At 38.0% G+C, this 15,507-nt stretch overlaps 1 protein-coding gene across 1 annotated transcript in view; it reads right to left on the bottom strand.

Annotated features, from left to right (window-relative positions):
* The window catches only part of rabggta (Rab geranylgeranyltransferase subunit alpha), a 33,097-nt gene extending 20,572 nt beyond the window's left edge, over positions 1 to 12,525 (bottom strand). The window contains exons 1-7 of the mRNA XM_041791852.1: positions 12,408 to 12,525; positions 12,023 to 12,059; positions 11,762 to 11,872; positions 6,442 to 6,566; positions 5,758 to 5,945; positions 3,979 to 4,236; positions 60 to 143 (exon numbers count right to left, since the gene is read on the bottom strand). Of these exons, the coding sequence (XP_041647786.1) occupies positions 60 to 143; positions 3,979 to 4,236; positions 5,758 to 5,945; positions 6,442 to 6,566; positions 11,762 to 11,872; positions 12,023 to 12,025 (769 nt within the window). The 5' untranslated portion in view covers positions 12,026 to 12,059; positions 12,408 to 12,525. The remainder of the gene's footprint in view (positions 1 to 59; positions 144 to 3,978; positions 4,237 to 5,757; positions 5,946 to 6,441; positions 6,567 to 11,761; positions 11,873 to 12,022; positions 12,060 to 12,407) is intronic.
* Positions 12,526 to 15,507: the final 2,982 nt, after the last annotated feature.

The raw sequence follows: 15,507 nt of genomic DNA, 5'->3' as shown, positions 1-15,507 counted from the left end.
TAAATGCAAAAAGAGCTGCAAAAATGTGTGAATATGGAAACAACTTCAGAACAACATACCTCTGCCTAGCAACCAGCGGTAGTAAAACCAGGCACTCTGGTCGTTGGGGTCGGTGAAGAAAGCGTTCTGTACAAGCTCATATTCTGAAAAAGAAAGATTAAAAAACCCTGAAAAAACCTGAAATAAAGCTGAGTGATTCACACTCCTCCAGGCTTCTAAACAACAATTCAATAAAAATCCATCATAGCAAAGCAGCTGCATTCAACACTAAAGCAGTTAAATCCAATAAAAGTACATTTCAGAAAGGAAATCCATCTCATTTCCTCCATTAAATACAATGTTCCAGTCTGATTCCCCTCGGTAATTCAAATTTTCTCTAACTCTGAGGGGAAGGATTTTACATTTCTACCTTCCAGACAGAAAGATGGAAAAACTTCTCTGAATTTAATTAACAGTCATATCATGAGGGATCTTACTTCATACAATCTAAAGTTAACAACTCAGACTAACATCACACGTCAGAATTTGCTGCACAGCTTATACAGTGCTAGGGCTGTCATCAAACCTGATGTTTTTAAACTTAGACCTGATTTTAGGGTAAAAATATGATCATGAAACCTGTCTCCATACTACAGCAGCCAAACTAGAAGTCCTAGACAACTAGTTTGGGTGACCTCTCTCGTTTTTACCCATGAAAATTTGATTAAAGTCAAACTTCTCAGCAGCTAAGGTCATTTAGGCCCAGTGACAGGTAAAAGAATGGTTTTGGTGTCATTGAAACAGGAGGGTTTTAACTGTGTATTTTTTATGATGTTTCTGTTGTTTTTCAGCCGTCTTTGATAGCAGGAGGAGCCACGGTGTCTGCAGTCATGAGTCTGCAGCCTAAAGCCATGCTATGTTTTTTCACTTTGAAGTGATTTCTCTTCAGATGGTGCAATTAAGGAAGCGTGAAGGAACATAAATACTAATGTAACTGCAAAAAATGCCTTTTGATCTTGTTAATCAGACTTGAACACTCATTTCCATCAATTTTCAATTTGGAATCCAAATCAGTGACACCCTAGTAAATCTACACTTTCTTTTTATGAGTGTGCTTGATGTTTAACCCGTTTAGACCTGATGCAATGTCCCCATATAGAGGCATAAAAAATCAGAATATCATAACATAGTCCATTTTTCCCTGTGATTTAATTTAAGAATTGAAACTCCCATACATGTACATCTCAAAAAATTAGAGTATCATGAAAAAGTTCAATATGTTTTGTCACTCATTTCAGAAAGTGAAACCCATATATTATATAGACTCATTACACAGTGAAATATTTCAAGCCTTTATTTCTTGAGATGTTGATGATTATGGCTTACAGATAAGAAAACCCAAAATTCAGTGTCTCAGAAAATTAGAATATTAAATAAGATCATTAAAAAAATAATATCTAATATCTTGGTTGGGCCTCCTTTTGCATGAATTACTGCATCAATGAGGCGTGGCATTGAGGTGATCAGCGTGTGCCACTGCTCAGGTGTAATGGAAGCCCAGGTTGCTTTGATAGCGGCCTTCAGGTCATCTTCATTGTTGGGTCTGGTGTCTCTCATCTTCCTCTTGACAATACCACATAGATTCTCTGTGGGGTTCAGGTCAGGTCAGTTTGCTGGCCAATCAAGGACAGTAACACCATGGTCACTGAACCAGCTTTTGGTACCTTTGGCAGTGTGGGCAGGTGCCAAGTCCTGCTGGAAAATGAAATCAGCATCTCCATAAAGCTTGTCAGCAGAAGGAAGCATGAAGTGCTCTAAAATGTCCTGGTAGATGGTTGCATTGACTGTGGGCTTCAGCAAACACAGTGGACCAACACCAGCAGATGCCATGGCAGCCCAAATCATAACTGACTGTGGAAACTTCACACTGGACTTCAAGCAACATGGATTCTGTGCCTCTCCACTCTTCCTCCAGACTCTGGGAACTTGATTTCCAAATGATATGCAAAACTTACCTTCATCTGAAAAGAGGACTTTGGACCGCTGAGCAACAGTCCAGTTCTTTTTCTCCACAGCCCAGGTAAGACACTTCTGACGTTGTCTCTGGTTCAGGAGTGGCTTGACATGAGGAATGCCACATTTGTAGCCCATGTCTAGGATTTGTCTGTACGTAATGGCTCTTGATGCACTCATTCCAGCCTCAGTCCCCTCCTTGTGAAGCTCCCCCAAATTCTTGAATGGATTTTGCTTGACAATCCTCTCAAGGCTGCGGTTCTCCCTATGCTGGTGCACCTTTTTCTAACACGCTTTTTCCTTCCACTCAACTTTCTATGAATATGCTTGGATACAGAACTCTGAGAACAACCAGCTTCTTTAGCAATGACCTTTTGTGGCTTACCCTCCTTGTGGAGGGTGTCAACGACTGTCTTCTGGACATCTGTCAAGTCTGCAGTCTTCCCCATGATTGTGTAGCCTACTAACCCAGACTGAGAGACCATTTAAAGGCTCAGGAAACCTTTGCAGGTGTTTGGAGTTCATTAGCTGATTAGAGTGTGACACCATGACTTTCAAATATTGAACTTTTTCACAATATTCTAATTTTCTGAGACACTGAATTTTGGGCTTTCATTATCTGTAAGCCATAATCATCAACATTTCAAGAAATAAAAGCTTGAAATATTTCACTCTATGTGTAACGAGTCTATGTAATATATGGGTTTCACTTTCTGAAATGAGTGACAAAAAATATTGAACTTTTTCATGATACTCTAATTTTTTGAGATGTACCTGTATAAGGAAATTGGAGGTCAAGTGTTAGAACCAGGTAAAATGTTCATTTAAAGAAGCAGATAAAAGGTTAAAACACACTCATGTTTGCTCTTATTTCTTAAATTGTATCATTATTCTTCAGTATTTTACTGCAAAATTTTACACTAAAGACACTAAATACCTTGACAATAAAACCTGTGGTGGTACATTATCCATAAAAAACAGAAGTAAACCACAACACAAATACATGTGAGGTACTGTGGACACTTTTAGGGTTGAATGAAGAAAGTTTCAATAAGAATCAATAAAAGGAAAATACATTTATTCTGACAAACTCCCAGTTGCACCACCTGATGGTTTTTGGGTGCTGAAGTTACAAGTATTGTTAAAGAATCAATTTAAATACTTTAAAAAGTCATTTCACTTATGAAACTTGTTAAAAGACATAATTCCACATGCAAAAGCGTGCTATACATCCTTTTAAGAACACTTTAGAATATCAATATTAATATAGGCAGGCGCACGCTGGTGCTGGCTGTGGGTCAGTTGTTATTTCAGAACACCAAAGCCTGTAGTCAACCTACAGACCTAGTTTTTTTACAGTTAAAAGCTTGCGCTCTCTCTCTTTTTTCTCCTCATGATAGCTTTGGAATAGACAGAATATTGACAGAAAACATGGGTTTTTATTAAAGCTTTCTTAAAAAAATTCTAACAATGCAATCCTGAATGGATGCATTCCTCTCTTATGCAACTGTAATTTGAAAAAGATGGAGTCTTTAAGTGATCGGTACTCTTTTAATACCACATATCATTAAAATAGTATGCAACATTCTGCAGAAACTACGGTTCAGTGGTTGAGTCAGATGTTTGAGGTTTCATCTTAACTAGGAAGGTGCTCAAGACCACTTAGCATCTGAAAACACATGTTATTTAGAGCGTGAATTGTTATATATTGATAAATATATATAAGTCAGACAAACGTAATAAATGCATATCATAATGCAATAATAATCATGTGCTGTGTTCCTTTTGTTAAGGCGTTCTCTTGACAAAGATACGAGGCAGAAAAACAGATTTTTATTATGTGTACTCTGTGGTCTCATATATTTTATCTGTATTGCACATTAGGCAGTCATGTCCTGCTGAAGTCTTTACAAAGCCTCACACTGCCCTCTGCTGTTACTTTAAGGCATTACTGACATACTATTTTGGAATTATTGTGTTGTTTACCTTTGAGGAGCTGCTCCTCACAAACACGGTGGGAGTGCGTTTGAGGAGACGGCGGCGGGGAGGACTGGGGGGGCTCTCGGCAAGGTGACGGGGGCTCGGGGGACTCCGGGTGGAGCAGAGGCAGCAGGGTGCTGCGGTAATGCCAGCTGGAGTAGTTGGAGAAGTTGGAGCCAATGAGACGATCGGTGAAAGCCAACTCCTGATCGACGGGGACCCCGGAGGCCTTCACGACCATCCGGCGGTAATCCCAGCAGTGGACTGGAAGAGAAAAAGGCTTCAGGAATGGTTAAATACTCAAGTCAAGATGTTAGGTCTAGAAAATAAATAACCTTTAAAACAACCTTTGTTAGGGTTAACACAGCCTAATACAAACCATAAATTAGCACTACTTCAGACGGTCAGTCTGCAGGTTTTTAGTCTATATACCAGACATTTATTGTTTAGCTAAGTGCCAGCTTTCGTCAGACTCCCCTTCAAACCTGTACTTTTAGTTAACGCACATTTCCTTTCAAACTGCTGTTAAAGCTGCACCTACATCTGTGGTTCTCATGTCTTGTGTCAGGACCACAGGATCGCCCCATTCATGACAAACTGTGACCCAAATTTCAGTGAAAACCCAGAGGTGAGCTGTGGAGGTGAGCAGCATCATCTAGTCTCTACTAAACCTAGAAATGCCTGCTGGGGCCTTCCTGTTACAGGGACTCTTGGCTTATCAGGGGCGAGCTTGGATGACTGAACTCACATGTGAAAAATCTTACATGCATTGCACTCATGACGTTTCTTATATATAGAATTAGTGGATTACTCAGTTTTTTTCCACAAATTTTAGACACAAATTGTTGCAGAAATATTTACCAGATTATAGAGAATCAAGCACTGGCTGCTCAATTTGTCTAATGAACTGGGAGATGATTTTGGACCCTCCTGGCTGGCTACTTTATGGCTGGCTGACTACTTCATTTGTCTGCAGAAACCCCTGCTTCACAAAAATGACATGCCTCATGAACAGACTAAATTTATTGCATTTTTAATCTTCCAGTCATAACTTTTCCCTTTTGAGATTTTGCTGTTTTTATAATCTATTATCCACTAATCATGTAAAGGATAAAAGCCATTAGGGGCAAACAAGATGGACCAAGGTTGGCTCACAAACCCTGAAGTCAAAGATCACTGAAGCAAACACTGATTTAAATGCAAAGGCTGTAGAAAATTAGTTTTGTAGAAGAGGAGACCGTTGCAGTAAAAACATTTTAAATTAGAAACCCTGAGGAACATAAAATATGAGCTAAAAGCATTAGCATAAACTTTTCTGGCAGCCCTCCTGTGGCTGCAAAGTTCATGAAAAACTAAATTTACTTTGAAATAATCTCTTTACAGCTTTGGTACTTTTCAGTTCAATCATTAATTTGAAATAAAACACCATAAGGTGTCCAAAGGTACTGACCCTCAATAGAAATTTTTCAAAATCATTAAATGAACTCCTTTACTCCATGACCCAAGCTAACTAGCCACCTGAATACTCCTGACAATAAAACATTTGAACATATTAAAGTGAATAAGACTTAATATTTAGTGAATCCTTTTCTTGCAATACCTGAATCAAGCCTGTGACCCACTGACATCACCAAACTTTAGCATTCTTCTTTTTTAATACTTTGCCAGGCTTTCACTGCAGCCTCTTTCAGCTGTTGTTTGTTTTGGGGGGTTACTCCCTTCAGTCTCCTCTTTAGCAGCTAAAATGCTCTAAAGGGTTTCTTTTTTGCATTCCCTTTTACTCACAGTTGCGATCGTCCAGGCTCAGACAGCGATCACACAGGCTCAGCTCTCTAGCCCAGTCCGGTCGAGGCAGCCGGGCGGAGACCCAACCTCGATGGTGCCAGCTGCCGTAAGACTTTGGATTCACCTTCAGACAAGACTCCAGAAAGGACAGCTCGGCCTCATAAATCTTCTGGACTTCATCCTCGTCTCTGAGGAGAGAAATGAGAAACAGAATCATGAAGCCACTGCCAGTTCTTAGACGATGCATTATCCTAAAAGTGGGACACTAAAACTCCACATAAAAATGCGCCATTTCTCCTGAAGACTGGTTCTTCAGTCCTGGCAAACTAAGTTCTTGTTGTTTGATGTGCGTTCGCATAAGCTGACATTGGAGTTGTCTTGTGTCTTTTCAGATAAGCTAGCAAAACAACAGCGTAAAAACTTTTTATTGCTAATAAATCTCTTATTTCTGGATGAATATGGTTGAATTACTGTATGCCAGTACCACCCTTAAGTATCTTTACTTAGGATGTTTTCTGTATATGGATTTGAAAAGATTTTTGGTGACAGTAAGCACTCGTGCAGCCATACTGTCTTTAACGTCCCGCCAAATTTGCATGTGTTTCGACTTGGAGAAACACAAATATTCTGGAAAGAAGGGGGGCTGAAATGTGTCTGTGACTAGAGAACCTGTAATAATCTTACTTGACAGTCTCCAGGTGCATCAGGATTTCTCTCCTGTAGTTCCAGAGGGTTGCAAAGTCAGGATTTGATGACAGAAGCTGCTGGGTGAGCTGGAGAGCCTCATCATCACAAATACCCTCCTTTCTCTATCATAAAGGAACAAATGAGGGTGGTCAGGGGAAGACAAAGCAGATTAGAGGAATGAGTATAAGGATAAAATCAACCTGATAAATTGGTGAAATAGTATTTATCAGAAACAAATGGAAGCCACAATGTCATAATTATAAATTTCACCTTACTTTTCTTCTTTTCTTGGAATAATAAAGCTTGTTTCCCAAAATAATGAGTGAAATTTCCATTCTATCTCGGGAAAATGAATTAAAAATAAAATATAAGCTTGCCCTTCTGTGCTTTTCATACATCTTCATTTTGCCCTGCTTCTTCATTAAATCATGTTTTGTTCCATCCAAGGTTAACTATATTAATGAAATACATAAGTGAGGTTGGAAATGTTTTAAAATTTGTGTTGCCGTTTATCCTGATGCCAGACCAGTACAGAACCACTGGTTTACATTAATCACACAAACATACTGGCAAGTTTCAGTACAGAGACTCTCAATTTTGGTCCATCTTCAGCTGTCCTTAAATTTAGGGTATGTTGACTATCATTTAAGATTCTCATAAAGCAACAGATCGGGGGTGTCAAACTCAATCACAGCAGGGGCCGGATTCTGGATTCAGGACTAACCAGAGGGCCTAACAGGGTCACCTTTTAACCATAAACTGTCAGCCTTGTTTCACCGGTAATAAAATATGAAGAAAAAGACTTAGCACTGATGATGAACATTTTTGACATTTAAAAAGTTAAGTTTAAAGGCCAACAATCTGAGAAAAATAAATGTATTAGTTCAAAAAGGTCAAAACATGACATTGAAGCTGAAAAATGATGGGGTTTTCAATGGCAAATATATTAGAAAGAAGTCAAAAACTTGAGCTTAAAAGGTCAAAATATGAAATAAAATTTGTAATCATGAAATTAAAAGTCAAAATATGATTCAAAATTTTAAATTGTGAGTCTAAAAAGTCAAACTATGGGATTATGATGTCAAAGTTTGACATCAAAGTGAGATGCTAAATTAAAAAATGTGATATTAAAACACAAATTAATTTCTTTTCCCACATTCCTGACTACTTATCTAATCATTTTTACTCCTAACATTTCCAGATTTTGTGACTTAACAAGGCTATCTTAAATCATCAAGTTCATATTTTTATACTTGAGGAAATCTGCAGACCTCAGACTGATGGGCCAGTTACAACAGAAATATGAGATCATCTTGCGGGCCGGATTTAACCGTTCCACGGGCCAGATTTGGCCCCCGGGCCTTGAGTTTGACACCTGTGCAGTAGATAAGTAGATATACTCTCTCGGGAATATTCACTGATTTCAATTGTTTTTAGATGTGTAACTTATTTCTCTGGCTTATATAGGGTTAGCTCTAGATGTATTGAGTTTATACACTTAGTATTTTTGGGTATGTCTAACTCCTCATAGGATCCATCTTAATGTAACTTTGAAGCTCTGAATTTGAAATTGTCATGTTGGGATACCTAATTAGATACTGATGGACTTCAGCTGTGTTAGGTCACATGTTAATGTTCACATATTTAGGATGGCGACTCTCAAAGATGCATTTACTAGTTTAAAGAAGAGCATACTGGCTCGAAACACCACTTGGTTGCTAATAAATGCCAGATACGGGAGCTCCTTGGAGTGTGGACCTTTTCTCCTCACACAAAAGGCAAGACAAGATTATTAATAGAGTCAAAGTGTGCCTTTATGGTGAGTCAGAATATCTGCAGACTTTCCTTTGGGACTTGAACAACTTAAAATTAGCAACATTAAAAGGATTAAGGACAAAGGACATCCTCAAGAAAATGCAAGCAAACCAAGCATGGACCCTGTGTGATATAAACAACATTTGGCTACTCATGGTTTTTGCTGATTTTTAGCATATTTATGGAGTATGTTTTATTCCAGTCAAACGTCTGCAAAGGATTTAAACATGTTAAGAGGCTTTTCTAACTCTCTGTACTTTCATTTAAAAGAGAATACAAGAATGTCACGAACAAAAACATGCTCTGGAGGTTTGGTGTTTTCAGAAAATGTGAAAGACCTTTAAAGGTTTGCCCCTTATCAAGTATTTATAATACATACTGATCCTTATTGAACTCAAAACACTCATGTACTGAATGCATGATGTAGATTAAGCATGAATTAATAATAATTAATTCTCAGGTTTAATGCTTGGAGGTTGAGGTTGTGCCAACATGGGTTTTGAATCAAAATGTTTATCGTTTGTTTGTGCTTATAAAACAACACAGACAGAAAGAAATATCTGACCTATGATGGTTTATTACTATGGAGGTCATGAATTTATTCTCCTTAATTGGAATGAAACAAAGTACTACCAACCCATCTGTGATCTACAGCGAACAGGGCTGTCAACACTTGTGGTTACTTGTCGATACTGTACCTGTTACGTCAGTAATGAAAAGATAAGAAAAACACATTTACTTCATAAGAATGGTGAGTAAAGAGGAGTTATTGAAATGTTGCCCGGATATGTGTAAAAAAGGACAGTTACAAAAATTTTTCTACAATGTTTTGAAAAAGAAACCTGTATTGGGTGTCCAGGACTTCTGTTTTTGATGCAGTGGTATCCAAACAGGCTTTGGATACCACTGGGGGGTTCTTTGTGTGTGTGTGTGTGTGTGTGTGTGTGTGTGTGTGTATGGGGGGTATTTTCTTTTTTTTATGTTGTGTGAAAAGCACTTTGTGCTACATTGCATTGTATAAAAAGTGCTATATAAATAAAGACTGACTGATGATTGATATTCTTTGATAATTACTGGAATCTTACTGAAGTTTAAAATTGTGCTCTATTGACAAACCTTCTACTATATCTGCTAACTGTCATTAAAGAGCAATAACTGTGAGCTGAATCAGACCTGAAGTGGGGAACAGACTTATTGATGACATCAGTTATAATTTTCTGTCAAAATCATGTGTTTTTGTCAAACTAAGCTTGTTACAAAACCAGAATTTTAAAGTGAGGCGTAACCAAAATGATATTAAAACCTTTCTGTGAACAAAAATAGAAGCCTTAGGGAGGCTCCTTGATTATGGCATAAATCATAAACATTATTATGTCGACTGAGACTGCGGTCATGATTATTAAACATGATTACTAACTGATTTTACATCTGCATCTGTGCATGAAGTTCAAATTAAAAGGCTTCAGTTAACCACTGTATTGCCTTGTGGGGCAGCCACAGCATTTAAATGTAACAAATTCTTGCATCTATAATTTCATAGAGGTCGATTCTAACCAGGAAACATTAATGAATCATTAATGAATGTCAGTAGAAAATGTTAAACACTCAATTTACTGACTGTTTGTCAAATCTTCCAGAGGTGATATGACTTTTTGCACAGATCTCAGGAAAACTGTAATTATTTAAATAATTAAAATAGCCTGTACAAACAGCCTTTGTGAGTTATGGCTGTTTTTTTGTAAAGAAGGCTCGATGACGGCCTGAAGAAAGGTCAGTGTGAACTCACTTTTTTCTTTTTTTTTAAGAAATAACTTTTAAGAAATGATTTCATAAAAAAGTATCAGGTAATCTTATCATAGAAAATCCTGGTTTAACTTTGAAAAGCATTCTGGAAGTTCACTGTGCCTGAAATTCTCACAGGAATGTGTTGACAGTCGGGGTCCAGACAGAGAATCTGCTTCGACACACGCTGGCTTCAGACTGAGCTATACTCACACTGATCAAAATTCACTTTTCACCAAATCAAAAACATGTAGCGTGTTCAGGCACAACGCTGCGAGCTTTAAGAGAGGCTGCACACGCTCCGTTTACAACACCTTTCAAAGAAACTACATCATGACATGCAGCACAGTGATAGCTTACTTTTGATTACAATGTATTTAAGATTGTGGGAGGCTAAAATCACAATCAAACTCAATTAATCACCCAGCATTAAATACTAAACAACCAATGTTAAATATATATTTTTTTATATTATTATTATTATTATTATATTATCTATTATATAATTAATATATATATCATTGAATTTCCCTTCAGGGATAAATAAAGTTCTTGTATTGTATTGTTTGATTCAGCAAAATCTGCACTGTCTAAACTGTCAAACACCTCTGTGATGATTCAGTAACAGATCATTGCTGATTGTGTGATTAAGAGTGTGCCTGACTTTTACTCACAGTTTTAAGTTAAAAAGTATAACTAAAGATCTGAAGAATGTTATTTTAAACCTTGGTATCATATTTGTGTAACGGATATCATCTAGAAAATCTCAGTTAAATGTTTGTAGTGTAACTACTGTTCTCAGAGTTGGGGTCAGGACCCCATGTGGGGTTGCGAGACACTGAGAGGGGGTCTCCAGGTGCCTTGAAAAAAACATTTTTGCCCAATTTTAACCCGTTTTCATCACTTTTTCCCCATCCAATTTTGCTAATAATAACACATTTCTGCAACTTCTAAACCAAATCTTGCCACTCTCCACCAACTGTTAGCTCTCTTGACAATCATTATCCCTATTAACCCCTCTTTACCACTTTTTACACATTTCACAATTTGATATGCCCAATTTTTGCCAGTTTAACCCATTTCTGCCTATGTCTGCCTCAGATAACCCTTTTTGCCAGTTTACATCAATTTTCATCCCATATTATCTCTTTTTTCAATGTTTTTGTTGCAACTTTAATGCCATTTCAGCCACTTTTTAATCCCTTTTTACCACTTAAGATGCCCATTTTGCCACTTCAACCTATTTTTTCCATTTTTTTGTATATTTTTGCCACTTTTCGGCATGTCTGACCCACTTCTCATACTTATAAAATTCAATTTCACCACCTTTTCCACCATTTTTACATTATTAACCCGTTTTAGCGATTTTAACATATTTTGGTTCTGTTTTTGACAAAAGGATTTACATTTTTAAGAGGGCTACTTACTACACAGGAGAGTAGTTATCATTCAGGTTAAATATAAAATACCACAGCTTAACTTCACTATGGACCATGATTTTGCTGGCCCCAAGTTTGGCTGGGCCCCAGAAAGCTCTCCTGTTTTCCCCTCATAATGGGCAGCCTTATCTCCACATGGCTATTCTAGATTGTGCATGGCTGTGTTCAACCACCTTCAGGTACTGTGGGGGTCCCCGGTCTCTGGCACCTTTATTTAGGGGGTCGTGGGCTAAAAAGGTTGAGAAACCCTGGTGTAAAAGGAGGATTAAATACAAAATTACCTTAGAAAAACAGGCATCTCTTGCAGTAACATAAATCTTCAGCTTCTTCTCTCGCTCTTTTCTCTTCTCCTCCTCCTGCTGGGCTGTAGATTTAATCTTCACTCGACCGTGCTGTCAAAATAAAACAAAGAAAGGTAGAGTTAATGCATTTTCCCCTGCTCCTAAAAGGTGACTATTAATAATTAATCACTTATTATGAAAATAATAAAATCAGCGTGTTTGTGTTTCAAAATAAAAAAGCTCAAATAAAACATGTCTTACCATCCTTTATATTTGTTATCAAATACTCCACAGATATCTGTGAATGAAATGAAATAGGGACAGACATCCAGTGTTAGGCCTGAGTATTATTTACATGACAGACGCACAGACAGCTGACAGACTGACAATAAAGTTACAGCAAGTCAGTGTTATAATCTCGGCTGTATTTACAGAACATAAAACACGTTTAATTCTGAACAGGTTTAAAACTCTGACCATAAACACCCGTTCATCTGTAGTTAGCTCGCTAATTAGCTCCGTTATCACTAAACAACATTGAGCTCATTCAAACCAGCTCACAATAAAACAAACCCGAGATATTACCTGAGACTTCCATCCTACCGGAACAATGAACGCCTCTTTAAATTATCAACCAGTCACTCACCCGATTTTCTTCTCGGTTTGTTCGATATTATTGCAGAAATCAGTTTGTTTTTGTCATGTCACCATCAGGATTTCTAACGACTACAAATTTCACTTCCGTCTCGTCGTGATGACGTCAGAGGTTTTTTTTTTTTTTTTTTTTTTTTTTTTTTGGTCCGTGCGCGGTGTTTTGTGGCTCTCTAGTGGAGAAGGCGGGAAAAAGCAACAGGGGAAAATCAGAGGAGGCGGTCAGGTAGTATTAAAATAAATATTTTTTCAGTGTTTGATGAAAGGATTCGGCCTGGTGCAGCTCCGCGGCTGAATTATGAAGACGAGGATATACATGACGACAAGAGTCATTAATGTAACCAACTAGCTATGCCAGCTAAAACTTGAAAAATTGAACATTTCAAATGTTGTCAAATGTAGAATAAATGAGAGAAATGAGAAAAAACATCCAACAAATTTGTGTTTGACAAGAGTTTGTATGTCAAGGGATAAATTAAATAAGGATAAAAAAAAGAACAACATACAAACAAACAAAAAAATAACAGTGGCACACATTTAAGAGACTGCATATATCATTTTTTTTGCATATTTTTTTGTTGGAGGATTTGAGTTTTAAGAGAGTCTGGAGATACATTTTCAAACCAGTTTGTTTAAAGCTCATATATGAATGTGTTTTCTTCAGCAATTTTGTTGTGTGGATATAAACTTAAAACTAAAAGAAAGGAAATGTGTGTTTGGTAGATTATTTCTTTGTTGTAACAATGCTTCTTGGTAGTAAATCTTATACTGTTGGAGAGCCTGTTTATTACCCTTTTAAATGATGCCACATTTGTAGGGATCATACCTTTGTGGGATGAGCAGCAGAGCTGAGTATGTGGGTTGCGCCCATGAAAAATGTGCCTAATCTTCTCTGCCAATGCTAAACAGCTGATTCTGCTGTTGCTGTTGACTCTTGTTTTGAGCTTCTGGTGCCCCCAGGTGTGAGCGTGGGCCCTGCTACAGCGGTCAGTAGATGTCTGCTTCAAGAATCGGCACGCCACGTTTGACTGATCTGGATAGGACCCGTCGGTTGGGCCACTTTAAGCTGGTGTTCTGCAAAACCAAGTTGCAGCATTGTTTGGAGCGAACCCTAGTACCATCTCCAAACTGAAGGCCAAGTTCCAAATAACGGGGAATGTCAGAGACAGGCCGCAAAGTGGGCGTCCCAAGAAGACGACACCCCAAGAATACTGTTTTCTCACCCTGTCAGCAAGAACTCTATCCTCCAAGATGACAACACTCGCCCCCACAGAGCGGGGTCTATCAGAGACTACCTCTAGAGTTTGGGAGTGGAGAGGATTGAATGGCCTGCCAGCAGTCCTGACCTCAACCCCACTGAACACTTGTGGGATCAGCTTGGGCGTGCTGTTGGTGCCAGAGTGACCAACACAACCACGTTGGCTGACTTGAGTCAAATCCTGGTTGAAGAATGGGATGCCATCCAACAGCAATGTGTGACCAGGCTGGTGACCAGCATGAGGAGGAGGAGGCAGGCTGTTGTGGCTGTGTATGGTTCTTCCACTCTCTACTGAAGCTCCTGATTGTTAAATGAATAAATTGTTAAATTGTCAATATGTCTTGTTTCTTCAAACTTCAATTATCCAATCCACCAAACACCAAACAAGAGTCAATGGCAGAATCAGCTGTTTGGCATTGGCAGAGAAGATTTGGCATATTTTTCATGGGCGCAACCCACATACTCAGCTCTGCTGCTCATCCCACAAATGCATGTTCCTTACTAACGTGGCATCATTTAAAAGGTAAATAAACGCGCTTTGCAACGGTATAAGATTTATTACCAAGAAGCATTGTTACAACAAAGAAATAATCTACCAAACACAAATTGCCTTACTTTTTGTTTTAAGTTTAGAATTTGGCCAAACTTATAGGTAGATTAATAGAAGATAATCCAGTGTTAATTTTGTCGACTAAAACTGTGACTTAAAATGTTCGTCGACAGCCTTTTTTCCATGACAAAAACTAACAAACTATAACAAAAATAGATCTGTGATGACTAAAACTGACAAAAACTAAGCATAGTTCTTGACAAAATGACTAAAACTAGACTAAAATGAAATGTAGTTTTCGTCGGACATTCAAAATCTTTGATATTTCTCCACTGTAGGTAAATCTATCAAAATGCAACGCAGCTATAGCTATTCTGCCTCTCAGCTGTAGAAAGCAGGGACCCCAGGTTTAGCAGAGTGCAGAGAACACACTACCATGATTTGGTACCAGATTTAGGAAAGAGAATGAAGGCTTGCACTAAAAGTAAAGACTAAGGGCCAGATCTACTAAAGGTTTGCGTGTATAAAAACATGTGCAAACACGCAAAAAAATGCACAAACTGATTTACTAACAGTGTGTCTTTCAAAGGTGCAAAATAGCACAGTTGCATCCAGTTAGTACGTTTGCCGCAATGAATATGCAATATGGGGCGTTTACACGCAATTGTGCGTGTACTGGGGGGAGAAAATGTATTATTTTAGCACACGCAAAGCAATTTATCAGCCTTGCCATTTTGGAGCTGTAGGAGGAGCTCAGAGCGGATTTGGAGCCAGCCACGAGAACAGTCATGCAATACCTGCAATGACAAAACTCCTTGCAAGTTTACTTTCTGTTTTTTTCATCTGGGTCATTCCAGCAAACGGTAGCTATTACAGCTGGGATATCCCAATCCCGTTTTTCTGATGTTCTGTGTGAAGTTCACACACTTAACTTTCTCAAGCTAGTGCTTAACACACAGAAGGGGGAACTTTTAAGGAAAATAGAAAGCCTTTTAAAGTAAAGAATATATCAAAATGCAATAAACAACAATTCTGAACAAATAGAATCAATTAATCTCTCAAGAGAACGTAATGACTTTACAGCACTTCCCATTTAATTTACACCTCCCCGGAACATAAGCGCACATCATGCGTAAACTCAAATGAAAAATAGGTCACAACAAAATTAAAGATTTTATCTCAGTCTTTATAATTTCATAATAAACTGAAAGTCCAAATCTAACAAAAACAGCAACCTCGTTCTTATCCGAGTACTTTTAAGTTTCTTTTAAGTCTTTTTTAAATGTC

The sequence above is a fragment of the Cheilinus undulatus genome, linkage group 7 (assembly GCF_018320785.1).
Source record: "Cheilinus undulatus linkage group 7, ASM1832078v1, whole genome shotgun sequence".
Taxonomy (NCBI): domain Eukaryota; kingdom Metazoa; phylum Chordata; class Actinopteri; order Labriformes; family Labridae; genus Cheilinus; species Cheilinus undulatus.
Note: the sequence above shows the minus strand (reverse complement) of the source record. Positions and strands in the feature narration are given on the sequence as shown.